This window comes from Microcebus murinus, chromosome 7 (genome assembly GCF_040939455.1).
Source record: "Microcebus murinus isolate Inina chromosome 7, M.murinus_Inina_mat1.0, whole genome shotgun sequence".
Lineage (NCBI taxonomy): Eukaryota > Metazoa > Chordata > Mammalia > Primates > Cheirogaleidae > Microcebus > Microcebus murinus.
Window position 1 is genome coordinate 18,282,012 of NC_134110.1, and position 25,243 is coordinate 18,307,254.

Below are 25,243 nucleotides of genomic sequence, written 5' to 3' on the forward strand. Positions count from 1 at the left end.
TTCTCTCTGGAGAGCTGGAGTTAGATCAACATCAGTCCAATGAGGGCTGAAGGGCTCAGTGACCCAGAGGCTACTGAAGCAGGTAGATGCAGGCTCCAGTCACAGGGGGACAGGGAACAGCACTGAGGAGTGGAGACAGCTGTTATAGGGCTGCTGGGGCCACTTGGTGGAGGGGAAGCTTCTCTTGGTGCCCCCAGCTTGGCTCGAGCTGTCCAGATCCCCACCTTCTGTATGGGGGTCCTAGATGTGCCTAAACCTGTGCCCCAGCCCTATTGTGTGTCACTTCAGTCTGGGCTTGTCATCAGTGGCCGTGGTCCCCACACACTTAGGAGCAGTAGCACAGGAAGCACTGCTGTGCCCTCTCCCTGCACCTTTTCCTCCCCTGCCCTAGTGTCCCTTTGTCTCCTCTCAGAGCCTTACAAGGACAGAAAACTGGCTCTGCACTCGTGTATCTGCATGTGGCCCTGCCCGGTGAGAGCAGAGGGCAGGAGAGAGGGCCACCTTGGTGCAGCACCTGCCGCAGGGAGGAAGGAGGGCAGCCTTCAGGCCCTGCGGCGGCTGGCGCTGGCTGCAGAGCCCAGCTCCCAGGCTTCAGGAGCAGAGGGGCGAGAGTGCGTGGCTTCAGGGAACCCTATGGGGTACAACTGGGCTCTCTCGGGGCAGGTGTTCTGTTCCCAGGAAGGAGTGTGCTTTGGTGCTAAGTCAGGAATGGGATCATGGCTTCTGGCCCCGAGAACAGGATGGCACCGGGGCAAAGGCACCTTTAGGGAACAGTCCTGGATTTTGGAGTTTGCATAAATAGCGTGTGGTTTATAACATTAGTACGGTGGGCCTTTATTCATAATCACTTGGAAATGAAAGAACAATTTGTCTACCAGACAGGTTCAGTTCCCATTGTAATTCCAGTGGATTTAAAAGTTGATGTGGGTCTGCGAATGTGCTTGCATAATTATACTCTGATAGCTTTTCATTACACATAATGCGACTTTAATGGAATTAATGTTCTGTATCAACAAATACATTGTTTTTGTTATTGTGCCAAGAGGAGACTTCTAAAAGAAGAGAATAAAAATGATTTTCAAATGGTTTATAGAATATTCTTTTTCAAATAGGGCATTCTACCTGCCGTCTTCATATTCCCTGACCTCCACACACATTGGGTTGAGAGAGGGAAGGGGCAGAGGCTCTTGAATGCATTTGGGTGCTGGATGTAATTCATCCTTGACCTGTATCTCTTAAATTCTTGTTATTCTTCATCAAAGAGCAGCAGCCCACATAGCATTGCTCATGGCCATGTGGCTGGCACCTTTCTGGGCAGACCAGATCCCCTGACCCCCACCTTGTTGGTCATCCTGCCACCTGGGACTCCTTCACAGAGCTGGGATTCTGGCTTCCTGGCCCTTTGCTCGGGCTAGTGGCCATTATGTTCCCAGAGACCTGTTCTGAAGCCAGGGCCCTTGCAGCACAAGTGCTGGAGCTTGTCTAGCCCCCTCCACCTCTCCCACGGCAGAAGGGAGCAATAGAGAGTTTAGTGCCCACTGACATGGGTTCTGCCTCCCTGCTCAGAAGACACAATCAGCTGTCGTTGTCTGGGGTTTTAACAATGTGTTTTCTGTGTTTTGTGACTATAAACCATGGGAAATGGAAAAGTACAAGGATGTAGCCAAAATGCTGCTGTCCAGAGATAACCATGGTGACTTGGAGATGGGCTGCAGATTTTTTTAAATGTATTTGCACATTGTTGTCTATATCTATTTACTTAACATAAGGGAAATTATCTGCCTTCCAGACCATTTTGTAGCCTGCTTTTCCTATTCTTCTTGTTTTTCTTTTGTTTAGTGTGAACATTTCTACATGACATTAAATATTTTTCTGTAACAGGACTTAATGGCAGCAATTGGAAAAGACCCAATAAATATAAGCAATTTCCTCTTGCTGAACACCTAGGTCATTTCCAGTTTTCAAAATTAGAAATAATCCTTTGGTTAATACCGGGAATTGTTAGGAGTGGAATTATAGGTTCAGTGGTATGCATAGTTTAAATATGCATAACATAATACATGAACGGATTAAAGATTAATATTACAGAAAGTTACACATTTAAAATGTGTAGCTTCACCTCCTCCCTAATCCAGTTTTCCATTGTTAAGTTTCTTGTGCATCCTTCCAGAGGGAAATGTTAATGTAGTACCAGCATTCATCTATTTCTTTCTGTTTATACAAGTGGGAATCCTTCCTGCTTGTCAGTTATTTATCTTTGAGATCATTCCACATCAGCATAAACAGATCTACCTCAAACTTCATAATGCATATATTCATGTAATATATAAATACCAAAGTTTATTTGACTAGCCTTTTATTGCTACCCACTGGTTCAGGTTTTTGCGGTAAATATCCTTCTGTAAATGGCTTGGCATGTTTTTGATATAGGCAGAATTCCCAGTAGTGAAATCATTGAATGTGAACATATACATTTTTTATTTTGAGAGATATTGTGAAATTGCCCCCAAAGAAAGCCACCTCACATTATACCATCATCAAAAATGTTTTGTTGTTGTCATTGTTGTTGTTTTTGGGCCAGGTTCTGATCTGATAAAATGTTTAGGAGGTACTTGTTTTTTCCCTGTGCCTTTTGCCATCATTGAGTTTTATCAAAACTTCACCAAAATGTTGCCAGTCTGATTGATAAAAATATTTACTGTATTGTTTTGACTTGCATGATAAAAATTTTTAGTAGGTTTACACATCTTGTTTTATGTTTATTGTCCATTAAAAATGTGAACATCCTATTCATAGTATTCAGCCATTTTTTTCTATTGAGTTGTTCATTTTTAATGTATATGGACTCTTTGTAAATTAGTAAAATCCACCTTTTGCCTATTGTATATATTATAAATATTTTTTCCAATTTGAAATCAGTGTTTGATTTTGTGTTCTTTTTAAACCACAAATATGTTCATTGTCCCTTGCCACAATAATGGTACATTAGAAACACCCCCAAATTCAGTGGTTGACTGTGGCAAGCCATTATTTTCTCCTCTGGGTCTGTTGGTCAGCTTTTGTGGCTCTGCTTTGGGTTACAGGCTTTACTGGTTACATTTGGGTCTGTGCCGTGTGTCCTTGCTGGGGCTCAGGCTTGAAGGGGCAGTGACTACCTGGGCAAGGAGGGGGCAAGAGGGAACATGTGATGCATCCAAAGTGGGGGTGATGGTACCTACTGCTTCCACCCCCTGTGGCCAAACAAGTCCCATTGCCAAGCCCAATCCTCTTCAGAGGAGGCTTCAGCCTCATATATCAAAGGCACAGACTTGCACAAAGACAGACAGGCCCTGGGATTTAGAACAAAGATTCACTCTGCCACATGCAAGTATTCTTTTTAAAAATCATAAGCAAAAATTTAAAATTCATTTATCTTTTCCATTATGACTCTTGATAGTGTTTTGCTTCAAAAGGCTGACTCTAAGATTCTTTTGAAATTTCTCCCATTTTCTTCTAGAACATTCATGTTTTAATTTATGTAGTATTACTCTTGGATTCTTCTGGAATTTATTTTAGTATAAAACTGAGGTAGAGATTAAGTTTCATGTCTTTCCAAGTGGTTAGTTAGTTGCCCCAGCACTTTTAATTGCATGGATTTTCTTTTCCCCTTTTTAGTATTTTAATTAGAAATGCATGGAACTTATGCATTATTTAGACTTTCTATTTTAAAATAATTTTTTTCTCTATATAATAATGAAATCCTTTGTGTTCCCCAGTAGATGTTAAAGATTTTCTTGATATTGCTGTTGCTCATCTCTTATTAGGTCTGTTTATTCTAAGATATTCTGTCTCTTTGCTTACTGTTGTAAGTGGAATCTTTAATTTTATTCTTATTTCTAACCAATCTTTCCTTGTATATGTATAGAGAAGCTATTTTTCTGTAGTTTAAGAGCTTGTTTCCTAACCGTGGCTATCACTGTAACATTGGGCAGGTCACTTAACTTCTTTGTGCTCTAATTTTCTCATTTGTGCTTGGTCTCAAGAACCATAGATACCTTTTAGGTATCAGGACACCTAAACCTTTTAGGTTGTCAGGATAAAGAGTTAAAGTATGCAAACTTAGTAGGTTCTGGCATATAGTCATTGCTCAATCATGTAACTACAGTTGACCCATGAGCAACATCAGTTTAGGTTGTGTGGGTCCACTTATGTGGATTTTCTCCTGCCTTTGCCATCTTTGAGGCAGTAAAAGCAACCCCTCCTTTTCCTCCTCCTCCTCAGCCTACTCAATGTGAAGATGATAAGGATAAAGACCTTTATGATGATCTACTTCCACTTAATAAATAGTAAATATATTTTCTCTAACTTATTATTTTCTTAATAACATATTCTTTTCTGTAGCTCACTTTATTGTAAGAATACAGTGTATAATGCATCTAAGCATACAATATATGTGTTAATTGACTGTTTATATTATGGCTTCCAGTCAACAGTGGGCTATTAGTAATTAAGTTTTGGGGGAGTCAAAAGTTATACATGGATTTTAAACTGCCCAGGGGTCAGTACCTTTAAGCCCCCATGTTGTTCAAGGATCAACTGTGCTATTATAATTTTTCAATATATTGATTTTGTAACCAGATAATATACCAGTTTTTTTTTTATGGTTTCTTCTTTCTAATCAATTTTCTTGGGTTTTCTAGTTAGATAATTACATTATTTTCAAATAGTAATAATTTTACTCCTTTCCAATATTTATAACTTTTTCCTTTTTCTTTTTTAATTTTATATTAGTTTTCTAGTTATATTAGTTTTCTATTGCTGTGTAACAGATTGCCACAAGCAGAGCAGCTTAGAACAGCCCAAATCTATTATCTCAGAACTTCCATGGGTTAGGACTCTGGAATGTTATAGTTGAGTCTTGTGCTCAGGGTCTGGAGGCTGAAATCCAGGTGAGGCCAGACACATCCTCACCTGAAGGCTTGACTAGGGAAGATCCATTTCCAAACTTCCTCATATTTTTGGCAGAATTTATTTGGGGAGTTATATGACTCAGGTCCCTGTTTCCATGCAAGCTGTTGTCTGGGGAAACACTCAGTTCTTAGAGGCATCTCACCAAACAGCAACTCACTTCTTCAAGGCCAGCAGCAGAATCTCTCACACTTCAAAACTTTGACTTTAATAAGACCCAAGACCCAAAGAGCGTGCCTGATTAGGTCAGGCCCACCCAGGAGCATCTCCTTTTTGAATAACTCAACAGCACACTGATTTGGGACCTAAATATATCTGTGAAATCTATTCACCTTTGTCATGTCACCATGTCACCTAATCATGGTACTGCACTCCATCCCATTCACAAGAGATGATCTTAAAAGTCTTTAGTGAGTAAGTAGGTCCTTCAGCCCAACCGGTCAGTCCTGAGATGACTGCAAGCCCTGCTGACATCCTTACTGCAACCACATGAGAGACTCTGAGCCGGAACCCTCAGAAGGATCTGAGAACCACAGAAACTGTGAGATAATAAATTCTTAATATATTAACAAAGTCTTTAGAGAGTAAGGACAGCATCACTCCATAAGGATCAACAGTTAAAAGGACAGCAGAATTTTTAGCTGTAACAGTGGAAGCCAGAAGACAGTGGAATAATATTTCCAAACTTGACAGAAGCAACTGTCAACCTAGAATTGTGTTTCCAACAAAACTGTTTTTCTAGCATGAGGGTGAAGTAAGATGTTTACAGATGAACAAAAAATGGCAGTTTACCAGCAAAACATCTGCACTAAAGGACTTTTAAATCAGGGACTCATAACTTTTAGCATGGCAGTCTAGTAAAGATTGTGGACCCCTTCTCACGATGAAGTTTTTAAAAGCATGAAAAAAAATTACATAGGATTATAAAAGAAACCAATTATTTTGAAATATTTTAAAGTAGAACTACTTTAAAATATATTATTGTATATGCTATGTAACAACTCATTAAATAACAAAACACGGTGGTGCATCTAGAAACTATCCTAATTTCCTAGTAAATACCCCAATGAGAAGGCAGCATCTTACAGGGTGTGGGAGGGCAAAGGAGTTTGGTACCAAGTGTATACGAGGTAATTTGCATCAAAGAAGCAGGCATTGCCACAGAACAAACTGGGGTGTGTTTCACCTTTGACTTTCTTTTGACTCATGAGTTATCTGTAATATTTTAAAACATTTTAACATTCCTGGATTTTTTTCTTTCATGGGACTATCTTTGTCATCAGTTTATAGTTTTACTACTGCTTGAGAAGGAATGAAAGCTGTAGAATTCTACTTTCTATCTTGGGGGAAGGGGGTTGAGAAGAAAGGTGACTTTCCTGGGAGACGTTATGAGTTTGATATATTGATGTAGCTCCCAGGGGGAGATGGTGTGGAGAAGGTCGGGACCACAGACTGCAAGTGAAAGATTGGGAGAGAGAATGGTGCGTTGGGATTTGCTCCAACTAGCGGAAGCTGAAGCCATGGACAGGGTAGGTGCGGTGATCAGTATGTTCCCCAAGAGGGGGGACAGATGACTTAGGGTCTGCATGCCTTGTCATATGGACCCCGCAAGAGCCAGACAAACCACACTGACGGCATAAAATTTGACTGTTCCTCAGGATGATCACCCACTCCATGAGGATGAGGTTAGGATGTTGCACATCAAGGAGCTGCAACCCAGACAGCTTTGCAAGACGTGCATTGCTGAACTTCTTTCATTCCGGCCAGTTCAGAATATTATTTGCTCCTTTTTTACAACAACTGTTCTTTCTCCAGACACATAGGAAATCCTGGCATCTTGGTGGTAAATTGGTATCACTGTAGCTATTGGGCGTGTCTGCCATGTTTCATACCTTTCCATGGGGGGACAGGCTGTGAAAACACAGCTCCTGGTAGCCACCCTCCTGTGTGCGGGCCACATTCCACTCGTCCTTCTTCAGGCTGGAGTGGCTGGCAGTGTTTTGATTGTTTGTGAAAGATTTCTGAAGCATCTCACCTTCCTGTTCCATTTGTTCTTCTAGGTGCTTCTGTCGGGACTCATTGGTGTTGTTTCCTGGAAGAGGCCTTTCTCCCTCGTGGTAAGTTGCACCTGTGTTCCCAGGTGACCCCGGGGCAGGGCTCCACGTTCAGAGGTGTGAGCGTGTGAGAGGCTGTGGCGAAGAGAACTCTGGATTCTTTGCAGACTTTTATGAAAATGTAACCACTGACTGCTGATGGATCCTAAGTGAGGACCGGTGTGCATCTGCGGGTTGCACTTCTGAGAGTGCTTCTCGAGTCTCTTAATAAGATGCTCCGAGGGCATCATCTTTTTGTTTGTTTTGTTTTGGTGCCTTCCTGTAAGGACGCGTCACAAACAAAGACATTTAAAAGTGCGGATGCAAGCATTTTCTCTAGACAGTCAAACCCGTTCATGCTTATACGTGTGATCACACAAACAGGGCATATTTTATCAGAGTTCAAGAAATGTTAGGTTTTTGTGTGTTTTGGAGACTATAAAATTCTGTGAGAGTAAAATAAGCACTGCTGTTTGAATGGCTGTGGCACTGCGCTGAGGAGTAGGCGGCATGGGAGAGAGAAAGAAGAGGATGGTTTTTCTCTCCAAAGGGTACCCCGGGCAGGTCTGTGTCTATTGATTTGCATGCCTGTTCTTCTCAGTGTGCGCATTAATATATTTATGTGTCCGTGTCAGGGTTAGAGGAAGAGATTTTCCAGGTTGTGATGGGTAATGAAGATGACAGTGTGCCGTTTTCCTCTTTTATATTAATCAATTATTTAAAATCTCCCCTTTAAGCGATTAGACGTGGACATAATGACACGTACTAAATATTAATGGAAATAGAAAAAAAAACACATTTGTCTATTGAAAACACCTCCTTCACAAGAGGAACTGTGACATCCTGACACAGGATCAGGGAAGAGTGGAGTGGCCTTAAATTCAGCTGAACATCCGCTTCTGCTGTATCTCAGCTCTTGTGAGAAATTTCCTTTTTAAAAAATATTTTTTTATTTAGAAATTTTCAAACGTGCAAAAATAGACTGGTATAATGAACCCCTGTGCACCCCTCATCTGGCTCCAACAGATATCAGCATTCGGCCAATCTTGTTTTGTCTGTACCCCCACCCTACTACTGGATTATTTTAAAGCAGTCCCAGCTAGTGCATCAAGCCGCTGACTGTTGGTGCAGAGTGCAATGGCGTGAGCAGGCCGACTGTGGGGTTGACATCCTTGGGGTGTGCAGTGCAGTCACTTTGCGCTGCCTTCAGCAATGTGGGGACAGCTGCCCCAGCCCCATTCCTCCTCACCCAGCCCTGGCCCCCTAGGACAGGGAATCTGCTGGGGCCAGGCATTTTCCCGGGCAGGATGCATGTGGCTTATAGCTCCTCATGTTGTGGCTTGGGTGTGTCTTGGGGAAGCCAGAGGAGCAGGATGAGGCCTCAAGTCCTCATCCTAGGAGGAGGGACACAGCGCCAGCTGCACCTGCTAGAGCAAAGTGTTGAGAGTGCTCGCTCCCCAGCCCTGCCATGCAGTGATTGGTGCAGGGCCACCTGCCCTCTGGAAGGCAGTCAGCACAAACCTCCCGTGGAATTATTTCCTTCCTAGGCAGAAGAGAAGGATTTGGTGAGCTGATTTCTTTGTTGTGTATAGGGAGGTAGGGATATTATATGTGCAACGTCAGCTGCTGCAACAAACCCCAGACTTTCAGTGGCTTAACACAGGGCAAGTTTGCTCCTGGCTCCTTCCCAGGGAGGGCACCACAGTTAGTGGCCACTTCCTCTGCAGAGGGATTCAGAGACCTGGTTCCTTGTCTGGGGGTCCCACTATTCCCTAGGCCTGTGGAGTCCTCAGCAATTCAGTGAAAGGGGATAGAGAATGGAGAAGGAACCCCTGTGGCTAAATGTTTTTGGCCTGAAAGTGATGTTCATTGCTTGCTTGTCAAACTGTTAGGGAGAGCTTGTCACAGGCTCCTGTCTGGTTGCAGAGAAGGCTGGGACAGGTACTGCCTCTCTGGGTAGGCACTTCCCAGAGGTAGCTCCACACTGCGGAGAGGAGGGCATGAATTTTGCTGGGTGGTTTATCTCTACCATAAGAACATTCTTCTGTTGTGTTGACCAGGACAGTACAGTGTTTTGATTCATTAGCAAAAACTGACTCTCTGAAGCATGAGCATTGATACAGCCTTGACTTTGGCATTATTTTAAAAGGAGTAAAGGCATTCACAATGGATTGGAGGAAAATCTACAATACACATGTATTAGGGTGCTCCAGAAAAACATAACCATTAGGAAATCTACAGAGATATATATAGGATATATGTGTGCATCTGTATACATATACACATGTATATGCATTCATATATTTATCTAGATTATAATATAGAACTCTCTGTGTGTATTTATATATACATATATAGATAGATACATAGAGAGAGAGAGACATTTATTTAATTTAATTAATTTATTTATTTTTTCCTAAAGTGCTGGGATTACAGGTATGAGCCACTGCACCTGGCCTGATATAAGTAAGACCTGGTTCACACAATAGTGGGGACTGGCAAGTCTAGAATCTGTAGCGCAGGCCAGCAGGCTGGAGACCAAGGGGAGAGTTGATGTTCTAGCTTGAGTGCAAGGGTAACCTGAAACAGAATTCCCTCTTTCTTGGAGAGATTTGGTCTTTTTTTTCTTAAGACCGTCAACTGATTGGATGAAGCCCACTTATGTTATGGAGGGTAACTGCTTTGTTCAAAATCTACTGACTTAAGTGTTAACTTCATCTAAAAAAATACCTTCACAGCGACATCTAAAGGAGTGTTTGGCCACATATCTGGGTACTGTGGTATAGCCAAGCTGACATATAACAGTAACCATCACAATGAAGTTCTATAAACACTATCCAGAATAATACCAAAAAACTGTTATCAATAATGGTAGCAACTAACCCTTAATTCAGGGGGATCTGTGTGTCCTCGTCCTGAAAATCTTGGCAAGAGTAGGTTTTCCCATTTTACAAGAGAGGGGAAGGCCTCCAGGCCTTGAAGTAAGGAGCTGGGACTCGAACCCAAAGCTCTCTGAGTCCCAGATTTTCCTTTTTTCCAACCTCCCATAGTCCATGTAGACATTATCTTTCTGCCCCATGGCTCTTCCCTAATCACTCCTTGAAAAGCATCATCTTGTCCCTGAGCATTTTCTGTCTCAGTTGGTGACATCACCACTCACCTACCTTGCCTCAAAACTGGGGAGTCATTCTTAGATCCCTCCCCTTTCATACTCCTTCCCAAGCTCTCTGCTTGTTAGTCATTCTGTACCCGTGCAGTTGGCCCTCTCTTGTATATTCCTTGAGCCACCCGTTCTAAGGCAGAGCCTTACCTCGCATCTCACAGGGGGCTGCAGTAGCCTCCTAAAGGATCTTTGCACCACGAGTTTGGTTTTCTCAAATCCGTTCTCTGCACAGATGAAGGGATTGGCCTCTGAAGTGTCAGCTGGACTATGTTACACACCTTCTTCCAGCCCTTCCATGGTTTTCCAGGGTCTAGAAAATAGGATCGAGGTTTTCCAGATGACATATCAGGCCTGGGGTGCAAGGAAAGGAAGACTTCGAATGGAAAGCACCTTGTACAGGGTCTTATCACTAGAATGGCTTGAAGTCTTGATTTCAACAGTTCTTTTATTCCAAGATTCTGCTTTTATTCTCTGTGCTAATGGTGTGTTTCCATCTTCCTGGAGGTGTAAACTGAAGATGTGGCTGTGCGTATTCTAGTTCATTACCAGGGGACACACTGGCCTCCTCTCCCCCGACCACCGTAACAATCACCACGGTGAGGGGCCCTCTCCGAAGGGAGGGTGTCTATCCCTCAGCAGAGTTGGGAGTCTGCACAGCCAGGCCAGACACCCTGCTGGGTTGGCCAGCTGAGGACGGGACGGAATGGGCCCTGCTGACTGTGGGCTTTGGTGCTGCGATAGTTCTGCTGGAGGCAGCTGTCAGGGCTCGCAAGCATGAGCCTGTCCAAGTTCGGCTACATCTCTGTGTTCATTGCCTTGAGCCTACAGACAGACAGAGTGTGGTGAAGGAGAGGCGTAGACTTCCAGCCCAGGGTGACTGACGTGCTGGAGGGAGAAGGCCCTGGTAGGACAGAGGCAGAGAGGGAGGGGCAGCAGGCTGTCTGAGCACTCAGGGAGGGAGACCTCCCCTTCCAGGCTGGTGAATGTGATGCAGGAAGGAGAAGAAGAAGGAAAATGGCGTAATTTTTTTTGGGGGGGGGGGCATAGTATTTTATAAGAACCTTTCCAAATGCTGAAGACGAGTGATAGCTATGTCAATAAAGAATATATGCTTTCCTGTTACTAGGGTAGTTTTTTTAAAAATATGTGCTTAGTATCTGGTATGATTGAGATAATTGTCTTCCTTACATTAAATTGTAAGAAGTTCTACATTATGCTGGATGCCAATTAGAAATCAGATTATATAGCTCTGATTAGATGATATTTTGAAAGATATTCAGCGAAACATCTTGTAATGGCTTATGTATCAATAATGGAAACAGTCTCATGCATAATCATAAGTAGTATAATTTTTAAAAAAAAACTTGAGTGACATAATACTGAGTTGGACACTAGGTTATTTGTAATAACTAATACTATTGAGAGACTAGTAACCATGAAGTTGAAAATATTTTTCAGGATTTATTTTTATAAATAATGATTACTCATAATTTAGTTTTTTAAAAGCAAAGTAAATCTATTTTTAAAAGCACTGATCTTGCTGGATGTGGTGGCTCATGCCTATAAGCCTAGCACTCCCAAGGCAGGAGGATGTCTTGAGGTCAGGAATTCAAGACCAGCCTGAACAAGAGCAAGACCCTATCTCTACAAAAAGAAAGAAAAATTAGCCAGCATGGTCATGTGCACCTGTAGTCCCAGCTACTTAGATGGCTGACATAGGAGAGTCACTCGAGCCCAGGAGTTTGAGGTTGCAGTGAGCTACAATGACACCACTGTACTCTAGCCCAGGCAACAGAGCAAGACTCTGTCCACCTGTCCCTGCAAAAGAAAGCACTGATCTGTAGGGATGTGAGTACAATATTTTACTCAGATGATGTTCTAAGTCAACCCCAATAGGAATGTGTATCCATCAGGGTCCACCCAGAGAAGCAGAGTCTCTTGGAGCCAGCAGCAGAGATCTCTGTGAGGCTTTCTATTCTGATAACTGTCCTGGCTCTGCTGTCCCTCATAGTACCTACTTGTCTTTAATGATTAACTGCCACCACTCGGCCCCTGCCACCCTGGGATCCCATCGCCCTCATTGTGTTTAGGGATCCTAGTTTGACAGAAACACAGAAATTCCCACATAGTTTCTGACCTACAGAGAAGAGTCACCATAGAGTTCAAGGACGCTGGGGCTCCCTGCATGGATTTATTTCTCATGGCTGTGGTGACAGGTGTGTCCTCTGGATCCTCTTGGGATAGGTGAGATGTTACATGATTAATCCATTCTAACCTGGCCTTTAGATCCCTTCTATGGTATACCAAGAAAGTCTGGCATTTCAGCTTCACTTAGTACAGGCTACCTTTAGATTTATATTTTAGTCAACCAAACAAACTGCAAGCTCATGTCAGTAAACCTGTCCTGATTCCACTGTGTATTTTTTCTACCTTGATCCCACACCGTTAATGGTAAGTCTTAAGATCGCCCTGGTCTCCTGCTGCGTGAAAATTTCCAGGCCCAAGTAGAAGTAGGGGGAATCTGGGCAGAGCCTGGAACACCTGCTGAATTAAGAAGATCAAACTGAGAGTCTTGGAGTCCAGGGTGGCTGGAGTTTGCAAAACAAAGTGCCAAGAGGAGAGACACAGGCAGAGAGTTCTGGAGAACTGCAGAAGATGCCCTGTGACTATTCAGTTGATACTGATCGGCTCTTGCATATGAGGAAACTGAGGCCAGGGAAGACCCATCTGAGGGGACTAGAGGGAACAGTGTCAGGCACAAAAACAGGGTTCCATCTAGACTGGAAAACCTCATGATTCACTGCAGCATTGTGTAGAGTGTTCAAGAGTCTTGCCTCAGTAGTGGGGAATAATTAGCACTTAACTAAATGCTGTTCCAGTTCTGCCTAGCAAATCTTAAAAGCAAGATACAAAAGACTCAAATGGTTTCTGAGTAATTTAACTATGTCTCAGAACAAAGTTTGAGAATATTCATAGAAATACAAAAGTATCTAGCACCAGCTAGATAACATTGATAGTGTCTGGCATCTAATCAAAGATTGCTAGAATGCAAAGAAGCAGTAAAGTATGGCCCAACATGAGGAGAAAAATAAACCCATTAAAACGGATACAAAACTGACACAGATGTTAGAATTAACAGATAGGGACATTAAAACGGATATTATAGTTGCATTTCAGATGTTCCAGAAGTTAAGTAGACACATGGAGATATAAAAACATCTATTTGAACTTCTGATGAAAAACTACAATGTAAGAGAGGAAAAAATTCACTGAATGAGATTAATAGCAGATTAGATAAAAGAGAAGATAAGATTAGTAAACTCAAAGACATTGCTATAGAAATTATCCAAAATGAAGCACACAGGAAAAAAATAATTTTTTTTAGAAAATGAAAAGAACATCGGTGAACTGTTGGAACAATTTCAAGAAAACTAATGTATGTGGAATAAGGAGTGGGGGTGAACAGAAAAGATATTTGAAGAAATAATAGCCATTTTTTTAAAAAAATTGAGTAAAAACTAGAAACCCACAGATTCAACATGCTCAGTGCATACAAAGAACAAAAAAAAAAAAAAAAGAAGAAAAGCACATGAAAGTATTGTGGGATTTATAACATTTGTATAAGTAAATTATATGAAAAATAGTATAAAGGTGAGGGGATGAAAGTATACAATGTAGGGTTCTTAAACTACGTGAAATATAATTTCACTTGAAGATAAACTATAGTAAGTTAAAGATGTTTAGTGTAAACCCTAAAGCAAAACAAAACGAAGACTTGGCTAAGAAACCAACAAAGGAAATAAAAGAGAGTCATAAAAAATACCTAGTTAATATAAAAGAAGGCAGGAAAAAAGGGAAAAGGGAACAAAAAATAGATGGGACAGAAATAAAACAAATATTAATAGTCAGAGTTCACTACCCATTTGGATTTCTTTCGTGAATTGCTTGTTTATATGTTTTCTGTAAGACTGTGTTTCATTGATTTGTGGATTTTCTTAATGTAGTAATACTTTTCTGTTTCAAGTAACTATTATTTAACCCCAGTCTGTCTTGTTTGTCTATTTGTCTTTTCATTTTTAATGAATCATCTTTTTTTAATATAGAAGTATTAGTTTTTTGTATTGTAAGATCTGTTGTTTTTTTATGTGGCTCCTAGGGTTTCTTTCTTACTTTTAAAGATCTCTCTTATCCCACAATTCTGAAATTATTCTCCTGTGTATTTCTAAAATGCTTATAGTTTTTCTTTTCATGTGTAGGTAATTGATTCAACATTTATTTTTACATATGGTGTGAAGTATGGCTCTTTTTCTTTTCCAAATGGATAGCCATTTCCCAAGTACTACTTTTTGAGTGTTCAGTATTTCTCCCAGTTTATTAAGACATAAAAAAGACACGGTCTGTTTATTAATCATTATTTAATGAATCTATCAGTTCATTTCATTTCTAAGCCAACACTATATTGTTTGAATTAGTCCAGCTTTAAAATAAGTCATTCTTGTATATTTTCATGGTTTTCTTGGCTACTTCTGTGCATTTTTCTCTTCAGTGAATTTTAGAATTAGTTTGTAAAGTTGGATACTGATTTGATTTTGCTTTGCTTTGCTTTTTGTCATGATTTGATTTTTATTATGGTTGCATTGATTTTATGGATTAGTTTCTGGACAAATAATATTTAGAAATGAGAATATATAGTTGAACCTTGAACAGCACAAGAGTTAGGGGCATCAACCCCATGTGCAGTCAAAAATTTGAGTATAACTTTTGACTCCTCCAAAACTTAACTACTAGTAGGCAGCTGTTGACTGGAAGCCTTACTGATAAACAGTCAATTAACATGTATTTTATCTGAGATATGTATACACACACACACATACACACACACTGTATTCTTACAATAAAGTAAGCTAGAGAAAAGAAAATGTTATTAAGAAAATCATAAGGAAGAGAAAATACATTCACTGTTCATTAAGTGGAAGTGGAATATAATAGAAGGTCTTTATCCTTATCTTCACATTGAATGGGCTGAGGAGGAGGAGGAAGAGTAAGGGTTGGTCTTGCTATCTCAGGGGTGCCAGGGGTGGAAGAAAATCCATGTGTAAGTGGACCTGTACAATTCAAACCCATGTTGCTCAAGGGTGAACTGTATTTTCTGCTCTAATTTCTGGAAAGATATTGTGTGTTGATCTCATATTTGGTTACCACCCACCATAGTGAATTGTTGGACTGGTTCTAATTATTTGTCTGTTGGATAGTTCAAGAAAAATTCACTGGGGAAATTTCTTCCATTAAGTCTTTGATTATATCTCTTCTCATTTTTTTCTTTGCCTTCTCTTTCCTGAACTTCTAGTAGATAGATATTGTACCAGTTAAATTTATCGTATGGGATTCTTAACATTTTTAAATATTTTTTTTCTTTTTCTTTGCTTTCTGGGTATTTCTTCTGTGTTATTTTCTAAATAACTAATTTGGGCTTCAGCTACATTCATTCTACTGTTTGACCTTTCTGTTGAATTTTTTATTTTGACAGACAGCTGTGTTATTTTCTGTGAACTCTCTGTTGTTCTCTAATTGCTTCTTTTTCATAGCAACGTGTTCACGTTTTATGAAACATTCATTTTATGGGTGCAATCTCCTTCAACGATATTAATTAGAATTTTGTTTATCAGATATTCTCAAGCTCCTTCTACAGGTTAATTGATCTCTTTAATCATCTAGGTCTTTATTCGTGATATTCTGTTCACTCAATGTCAGCTCATCCTTGGTTGTCCTATTTATATTTACAAAAGAAAGACTATGTTGATGAGGGTAGGTAGTTGGTATTATGGGCTTGGTGATTTCTTGTGGGTTTTTTTTGGGGGGGGCAGTATGGGGAGAGGGGACAGTTCACCTTCCCTAAGCCCTACCCTAATAGGCCCGGCCCAGCATGTGAAGGCCATCTTTGGGACCTGTGAAAGTGGGAGGGCTGTGTTGACTGGCAGGATCCATTTTAGGGTTCCTGGGGGACTAGGCGAGCTCAGGAGGGAGCAGCTGAGCTTATTTTCCACCAGGTAAAACTGCCTTTGTCTCTTTCTTCCCAACTTCAGTGTCTGTTGTGAAGGTTCAGAGATGCCTCAAGCTGTGCTTGTCCTGAGCAGATGGTAATAATGGTGATGATGGTGATGGTGATGATGACAGTAATTGCTGACATTTATTAATGATTCACTGTGTTTCAGACACCCTTCTGTGATGTGGATACAGCACGGTTTAGTTATGTTCAAGGTTTTGCAGCTAGTAAGGGGCAGAGCTCAGGTTGAAACCCAGGCAGTATGTTTCAGAGCCCATGCCCTTAACCTCTAGGCCAGTGTTTCTTCACCCTGCCTGCTCATCTGGAACACCTGGAGCACTATAAGAAGTACTACTCCAGACCCCTTATATCTGAATTTCTGGAAGTAGGGCCCAGGTATCTGTACTTTTTAACTTCTTGGATCATTTTGATATGCAGCCAGGATTGAAAACCCACTGCCATTCCAGGGATGCGTTTGCTCTTGGTTGCAGTGCTGAGGTTGTCACTAACTTAGGCAAATGAGACTTCTCTTTTCTCAGCTGTTCAGGATGTTGTTCTTTGCTAAGTCTTTGCTATTCTGGGACAGTTGTTAGGTGTGAATACATTTATAATTGTTATATATTCTTGACTGATTGACCCTTTGTCATTATGAAATGTCCTTCCTTGTTTCTGGTAAAATTTTTGTCTTAAAGACTGTTTTGTCTAATATTACGACTGTTACTCTAACTTTCTTTTGGTTGGCATTTGCAACCTGTATTATTTTTTGTCTTTTTTGCTTTTCTGTCTTTTTACTGTCAAACTCTTTGTGTTTATGAATATAAAGTGAGTCTCTTGTAGACTGCATGTAGTTTGATCATGTTTTAAAATCCATTCTGCCAATTTCTGCCTTTTAATTGGAGAGTTTAATTTACTTTCCTTTAATGTAATCACTGATGAGGAAGGATTATGTATCCCATTATATTTGTGTTCTGCATGTCTTATCGTTTTTCTGTGTTGCTATAATAGAATACCTGAGGCTGAGACTAAGTAATTTACAAAGAAAAGAGGTTTATTTAGCTCATGGTTCTACAGGCTGGGAAATTCAAGATGGTTGGTCACATCTGGTGGCTTCTTAGTGAGGGCCTCATGTTGTTGAAAAACATGACAGAGGCTGGGCAGACATGGTGGCTCATGCCTATAATCCTAGCACTCTGGAAGGCCAAGGTGGGTGGATCGTTTGAGCTCAGGAGTTTGAGACCAGCCTGAACAAGAGCGAGACCCCATCTCTACTAAAAAAAAAAAAGAAATTAGCTGGACAACTAAAAAAAACCATATATATATATATATATATATATATATATATATATATATATATATGTAAAATTAGCTGGGTATGATGGCATATGCCTATAGTCCTAGCTACTTGGGAGGCTGAGGCAGGAGGATTGCTTGAGCCCAGGCGTTTGAGGTTGCTGTGAGCTAGGCTGATGCCATAGCACTCTATCCAGGGCAACAGAGTGAGATGCTGTCTCGAAAAAAAAAAAAAAAAAAAAGAAAGAAAAGAAAAGAAAACATGGCAGAGAAAGGGAATGAGAACCTGGCATGTGCAAAAAGGGCAAAACACGGAAGGCAACCTTGCTTTGTAACAACCCATTCTTGCAAGAATTAATTCATTCCTATGAGAACTAATCTGGAATCAAGAGAAAGACATTAATCCATTTTAACATCCTAATCACATCTTAAAGACACCACCTTCTAATGCTGTCTCATTGGCAGTTAAACTTCAACATGAGTATTGGCTGAGACAAACAACATCCAAACCATAGCATCTGTGTAGTTACTATTATTAGTTCTGTTTATTTCTATGTGAGTGTAAGTTACTATCTAGTTTGTTATTTTTTTCATTTTAGTCTAAAAGATTTCTTTTACTATTTCTTGTAATGCCAGTCTCATAGTGACAAATTCTTTCAGTTTTTGTTTGTATGGTAATGTCTTAGTTTCTCCTTCATTTTTAAAGGGTAGTTTTGCTGGATATAGAATTCTTGGTTGCCAGGTTTTTGTTTTTGTTTTTCCCCTTTGGGAACCTTGCCATTGCACTCCCTTTTGTCCTGCATGGTTTCTGATAAGAAACTGTTGATCTTATTGTGATCCCTTGTGTGTGATAAGTCACTGCTCTCTTGCTTTCAAGTTCTCTCCTTGGCTTTGGCCTTTGATAGTTTAATTATGATATGTCTAGGTATGGATCTCTGAGCTTATCCTAGATGGAGTTCATTAAGCTTGGATATGTAGATTCATGTATTTCATCAAATTTGGGAAGTTTTAGGCCATAATTTCTTCAAAAATTCTCTCTGTTCTTTTCACCTTATCTCCTCTCCTTTTGATACTCCAATTATGTGCATTTTGGTACACATTATGATGTCCCACGTAACTCTTGGGATCTGTTCATTTTCCTTCATTCTTTTTTTGCTTCTGCTGATCAGACTGGATAATCTCAGTTGAGCTATCTTTAAGTTAGCTGATGATTTTTCTGCCTATTCAAATCTACTGTTTAATCCTTATAGAAAATTTTTTATTGGAGTTAGTATACTTTTCAATGCCATGATTTCTATTTGGTTTTCCTATAATTTCTATTTATTAATATTCTCTATTCATTCAGACATCATTCTCATATTTTTCTTTAGTTCTTTAGACAAGATTTCCTTTAGTTCTTTTAACATATTTAAAATAGTTGATTTAAAGTCTTTGTCTACTAAGTCCATCATCTGGTGTTCCCAAGGAACCATTTATTTTGATTGCTTTTTTGCAATCAAGTGTGTATGGGCCCTATGTATATAGGCCACACTTTCTTGTATCTTTATATTTCTCATAAGTATTTGTTAAAAACTGGACATTTATAATAATATAATATGTGAAAATCAAATTCTTCCCACCTACTATAGTTTATTATTGATGATACTTGTTGTAGTTGTTGTTTGTTCATGTAGTGATTTTTTTTTTTTAAATAATTCTGTAAAGTCTATATTCTTTGTCATGTGTGGCTACTGAATTGTCTACTTGGTTAGTTTAGTAATTAGCTAAACTAATTGGACAGAGGTTTCCTTAAATTCCTGGAGCCAGTGCATCTCCCATTCTCTGCTGAGGGGCTCTGTGTGTCTATTGAGGTTTACCTGCAACGTTTTGGCAGGCAGTTGCAATCTCTGCTTTAGCCTCCACTTCCTACTTGCACTGAACTTCAGAGTCAGGGGTGAGAGCTTAGAGCCTCCTCAGGGTTTTCCTGGACATATGCACAATCTTATGAATATATGTGTGGCATTCTGTACTCCCAGAAATAGGTTGGAGCTTTTCAAAAGCCCTATGGACAATTTATTCCCCAGGGTTTTTTTAAAAAGAGCTTTTTGGTTAGTTTCTTGTTTGCCCCAACTATTATCCACTGATCAGGCAATTGCAAAGTGAATACACTTGCCTGTAAGTGTATTTGACACTTTCCTCCAGGGTAAAGGCTTTTCACATTGGGTGAGCTCCAAGTCAGGTGAAATGCAAATAGCCTTGTAAGTATGGTCTTCCAGGGAAGCACCAGAATGGTCACATCATGACAAGTATTTGGGAATAAGGCCTTGAGAAAGCTCCACCTTTGTTCTCTTCCCTCAGGTGGCATCCAGGCTGCACTGGGAATGAAAGCTGTTATTTTTCAAGGCTGCTGTGGAGTCAAGAATGGGAAGATGGGACTAGGGCAAGCCAAAATGCTGCAAAGCTCACTGTTCATACTGAGTTCAGCTGTTTATCTTGAAGAAATGCTCCAAAGCTTGCTCCCTTGGTTAATTTCCAGAGTTCTGAGCAAGTTGATTCTGACAGTTTCTTTCAGGTTTTTTCTTCCTTTTATGGACAAAACAATTTTCATCTCTTCATTTTGCCATTTTTGCTGACATTGTCCTCCCGCCCCCAAATCTCTTTTAATGGTCTTTAGCTACCAAGATATTTAAACAATGAAATCTATTGTATACATCACTTGACAGTGTATCTATAGGAATCACTGATTTTATTTCACAGAGCCTCAAATCTCCTTGCTATCCTGAAATAGTAATTACCTGTTATTCAAGGGTATTATTTGAGAGGGGTGGAATACAATTGTTAATCATCCTGGAGTGTTTTTCTATAGTAGCTTTTGCTAAATAGTTGACTACTTTTCAAGCAGAATATTTCTGGGGTTAAAAAGATTCTCGTTGTTGATACATGCAACATGGATGAATCTCAAAAGCAATGGGCTAAGTAAAAGAAGCCAGACACAGAAGACTACATACTGCGCGATTCCATTTTTGTGAGATTCTAGTGGTGGAGAACAGATCCGTGTTTGCCTGGAGCTGGAGTGTGGGAAGAGATTGACTGCAGAGGAGTGTAAGGGAAACTTTGGGGTGATGTAATGTTCTATATTTTGATTGTGGTGGTGCTTACCCGGCTATATACATTTGTCAGGATTCACTGAGCTATGCACTTAAAATGGTTGGATTTTCTTTTATGTAAATTATACTTCCATAAAGCTGATAAAAATATCCCAGTTTAAATAACACATTAAATTTAATGACATAAAACAATATTTATGAGCCAAAACAAAATAGGTTTTAACCCAGTAGGGTGATAACGGAAATCATCTAACAACCCTTGTCAGTGGCTCTTAAATTTTGGCCATGCATCAGGAGCGCTAGGGACGCTTGTTTCAGAACGAATGCCAGATTCCACTGCAGACCTCCTGACTCGGGGGTTGCTGGCTGGTGCTGGGGTTCTGGCTTCTGAGTCTTTAACAGACAGAATTAACAGAGATGACTGTGCTGGTGTGAAGGTGTGGAAGAAACGAAGTTTAGTGTGTTTAGGTTGTGGAAATGTTAGAAACACCTTTACTAGATGCGATTTTTTTTTTTTCTGCAGACTTCTGTAGGAGGAACGAATCATAGTAGCCCTCAGAAATACTAAAATCTGTTCATGTTTTTTTTTTTTTTTTACAGGTTTTTGGAAATCACATTTCCAAAGTGGTGGGGTAAAAAGACACAACCCCATCCTTTAGTAGGTGAATGGAAAAATAAACTGTGGTACATCAGACAATGGGATATTATTCAGTGCTGAAAAGAAATGAGCTATGTAGCTGTGAAAAGACAGGGAGGAAACGTAATGCATATTACTGCATGAAAGAAGCCTATCTAAAAAGGCTGTATACTGTATGATTCTCACTATTAATATATGGCCTTCTGGAAAAGGCAAAACTATGGAGGCAGGACAAAGATCAGTGGCTGTCAGGGTTGGGGGAGAGGGATGAACAGGTGGAGCACAGAGGATTTTTAGGAAAGTGAAAGTATTCTATATATTGTGATGATGGATTCGTGTCATTGTACATCTGTCTCTAAACCCGTAGCATGTACACACCAAGAGTGAACCCTCACGGAAACTATGGACTCTGGGTGGTAATGATGTGTCAGCGTAGTTGGCTGATTGTAACCAATTGGCCACCTCGAGGGGGGTGTCGGTTGCCGGGGAGGCTGTGCCTGTGAGGAGACAGGGAGTATATGGGAACTGCCTGTACCTTCTGCCCAGTTTTGTTGTGTACTTAAAACTGCTCTAAAAACTAGTCTATAAAATTTTTTTTAAAAAGGCACAACCCCAAACCCAGGATATGTCCACTTATTTGAAATGACTAATAGTAAGTCAAGTGCATGGCCCATTTCTATTTCCCAAACCAGTTATGATTCATGGCTTGCACTGTTACCCCCAAGGGAGATGAGTGCTGTGGCTTTCAGATGGGCAAGGAAAGGCTCTTGTTATGAAGCAGTTGCACAGCAAGACAGTCGAATGGAAGGACCTCACAGCTGCTAAATCTTACCACTTCCGTTTAACTTCCGTAATGACAAGCAGGATGTGAAACACACTATGTGCTGACCCCTTTTGAGTATTTTCTCTGCTTAGTTCTCTTGATATCTTAGTGAGGCACCTCTGTTATCATCCCAGGCAGAGGAGGAACTGAGGCACGGGGCAGGCAGTGTGGCAGGTAAATAGGAGGTGGGTTTCCAGCTCAGGCAGCCTGGCTCTTAATCAGTGCCGTACCTGGGACCTTTTAACCAAAATCCCTCTTTCCTTAGCTTACGAAGACATTCATTTACCTTTGCAGTGCAGACTGGGACTTTATTGCAGCACACCATCAGACAAAATGAAACACGTTGAGGTCTAGTTAATTCTTTCTTGGGTTCCTTTTAATTAGAAGCTGAAAAATAGAGGAAGGTTTTTTCCTCCCATATTTCTTTTCTCAAAAAAGGGCATTTTCATAGTTTTGCCTTCATCCAGCAGGTGTTTGAGTGGTTCTTTAGCTGCAGAGAGCATTCTGGTCTTAAGAAGCCCAGGTGTGTAGCACCAAAAGCCATGATAGCTCCCCTGCTATCCTGGACGCTGTCAGAATATCTCCAGTCCTTTGGAGCTTTATTCACTGGAGCTGTCCCTGGAGTGGTGGTAATAGGTGTCTGGGAGTTAGCCCTAGGTTTAGAGAAACTAGCCCTTCCTATATACCTGACTCTAAATGACTGATCCTTGTCAAAGCCTCGATTTTATTGGAAACCTACAGAGAACTGTTGAAGAACAACAGCTTTGATGGTCTTTCCATTCAGCTTGGATGCTGTTATTTTTGTTTTTCTCAACTGCAGTATTTAATGTAACACGCAAACATCAAGGAATTGGAAGTGTATGATGAATGAACTTCAGTCTGGATTAGTGGTTTTTAAAATTTCTCTTTCCTCATTGCTATGCTGATCATTTTTCATTGTAAGAAAGCTTAAAATCTTATGCTGCATATATTAACTTCTTTTCAAAAGTGTCTTTGAATTTTTATACTAACAGAAATGTTTCCTGCTGTGCCCATCAGAAATTCAGTCCTAGCCTCACCACAAAGTCATATGTTTGTCACATTCAACAGGAAAAAAAATGTATGAATCATTTTAACCTTTAATATGAGTTATAGAAAGCCTGTAGGGCTTTCTTTCGAAGCCATGAATTGAGCTCAAATATAACTTTAATATGCTATTTAAAAATATAAGTGAGTTAAAGGTTAATATATTTAATGTAAATGTATTTGGAGTCATTATTTATTCAGAAAATTCATTACAAATCCACTTTGGGGGTTTCCTACAGTCAAGATCATGACCTCTTTTTAAGAGAGTGTATTTTGCTTGGTCACATCGAAGATGAAGCCTTCATTTGTTGAGTGCAGAAGAGGAGAAGGCAGTTAGCTATACATATATTTGTAAAGTCCTTAAAACAGTGCAGAATTTTGCTGTGCTAATAAAGCAGTCAAAGTATCTAAATCTTCCATCTTGTTTATGAAAATAAGCTAATATGCTTCTCTTTAAATTTACTAACAGTATTAAATGGCAGCAGGGAAAGATAGTCCAACCAGAAAACTCAGGGTGAAACAGACTAATTAAAGTATAACATAAGGAAACCACTCAAGAACAAGTGAAATTAAAAATAATCATTGATAAAATACTCATTTGTATTGAAACATGACATTGATTTATATTTGCTTAAATCACTTTACTTGGAAGCATAAACTCTTATTTTAATCCACCAGGCACATTTTTAATCGAAAATGTATTAAAACTTACTCTCTGTAAGAGTCAATGAGCTTGGATAGGAAGATTAAAAATAAGGTAGACAAAGATACCTAATAAGGTAATTATGTGCTCAAAAATTGTAATGAATTGAATGCATTGTCTTCAATTCACCTGGAAGCAATTGTAGTGAATAATAGGCTTCTCCCCAGTGGCTGCTTCTGACCTGCTGCTGAGAAGCTTCTCAGAAAAAGTGAATTGTTCCCCATAGCTTAGTCCATGCAGTGTTACCCTCTTCCCGAGAAGGTAGAAACTCAGGGGGTGATGAGGTGTGTGGCAGCAGCAGTGAGTTGGTGGGGCTGTCTTTGGGCCCTGAGGAGCCCCAGATTCTACATATCTGTCTGTCTGTGGCTGGTTTACTTGTAATCCGTGTCCACTGGTTAATGTGCTGTGAAGTAAGTTGCATGCAACTGGACCCCAAGACCCTGATATATTTCTTGATTGTGATAAGCCACTTAGTATCCCCAATTGTGGGCACCAGCCAAGTTTAAGGATGTCTCTAGAGAGAAGAGTGTGCCTCGCTCCTGCTAATGGAGGCTTGGTCACATGTTTCCTGGTACACTTCAGCATTTGCCCTTTAAGTGTGCAACTCTGGGCTGATTCTGCAGTGTGCCTGATAAGTGGTTCCTTATTCTGTCTGTCCTGGATGCATGACTGGCACAGTCAGCACACCACCAGCACACAGTGTCCTCAGAACTTCCATGAGATGAAGCCTCTTGTGCTACAGTGAGTGGGATACATTGTGCAAGGCCCTGAGCCATGGCATGAGTTGGAAACAAAGGGTAAGGTACAGTCTTGTCTTCAAGAAGTTTGGGTTCTAGATGAGGCTATGATATGGGTTGGGAAAATAAAAATAGCATTAAAATACTCAAATAGTCATATAAGATAATAGGAGGAAATAGTTGCAAGTTAGAGCTTAGTAAATTGAGAAATGAATTATGTATATAATTTTTATTTAGAAAAATGAAAGGAGGCTGGTGCCTATACAGTAATTTTTGTACTTTGGCCCTTAGGAGCCCTTGGAGATAAGTATTCACCGCTACAAGGGAAGAACGTGTCCCTTTCAAAGGGGTTACGTCATTGGCCAAGATCACAGGTGTAGTGCAGGGGTAACTGCTAAAGCTTAGATGGAGAAGTCGAGGTTGGTCTCATTTCAAAGGGCATCTCTTCATCGTGTCTGTCATGCCAACTTCCCCAAGGGCTGAAGTGGGGAAAGATTGATTCGGACTGAATCTCACAGTGAAAATGGGGTTTGGCTTAAAAATTGAGTGGGCAGTGTTTGGGCAGGTGGATTAGAGAATGGAGTCCTTGCAGGCTAGCCCAGCAACTCAAACAAAACCCAGGGAGTAGAAAAAGTACTGGGTGCGAGGGTTCAGGA

At 40.3% G+C, this 25,243-nt stretch overlaps 1 protein-coding gene across 1 annotated transcript in view; it reads left to right on the top strand.

Moving 5' to 3' along the window:
* ENTREP2 (endosomal transmembrane epsin interactor 2) overlaps positions 1-25,243 on the top strand; it is a 349,185-nt gene that overhangs the window by 134,381 nt on the left and 189,561 nt on the right. Inside the window, exon 2 of the mRNA XM_012764608.3 lies at positions 7,008-7,064. Coding sequence (XP_012620062.3) covers positions 7,008-7,064 — 57 coding nt within the window. The remainder of the gene's footprint in view (positions 1-7,007; positions 7,065-25,243) is intronic.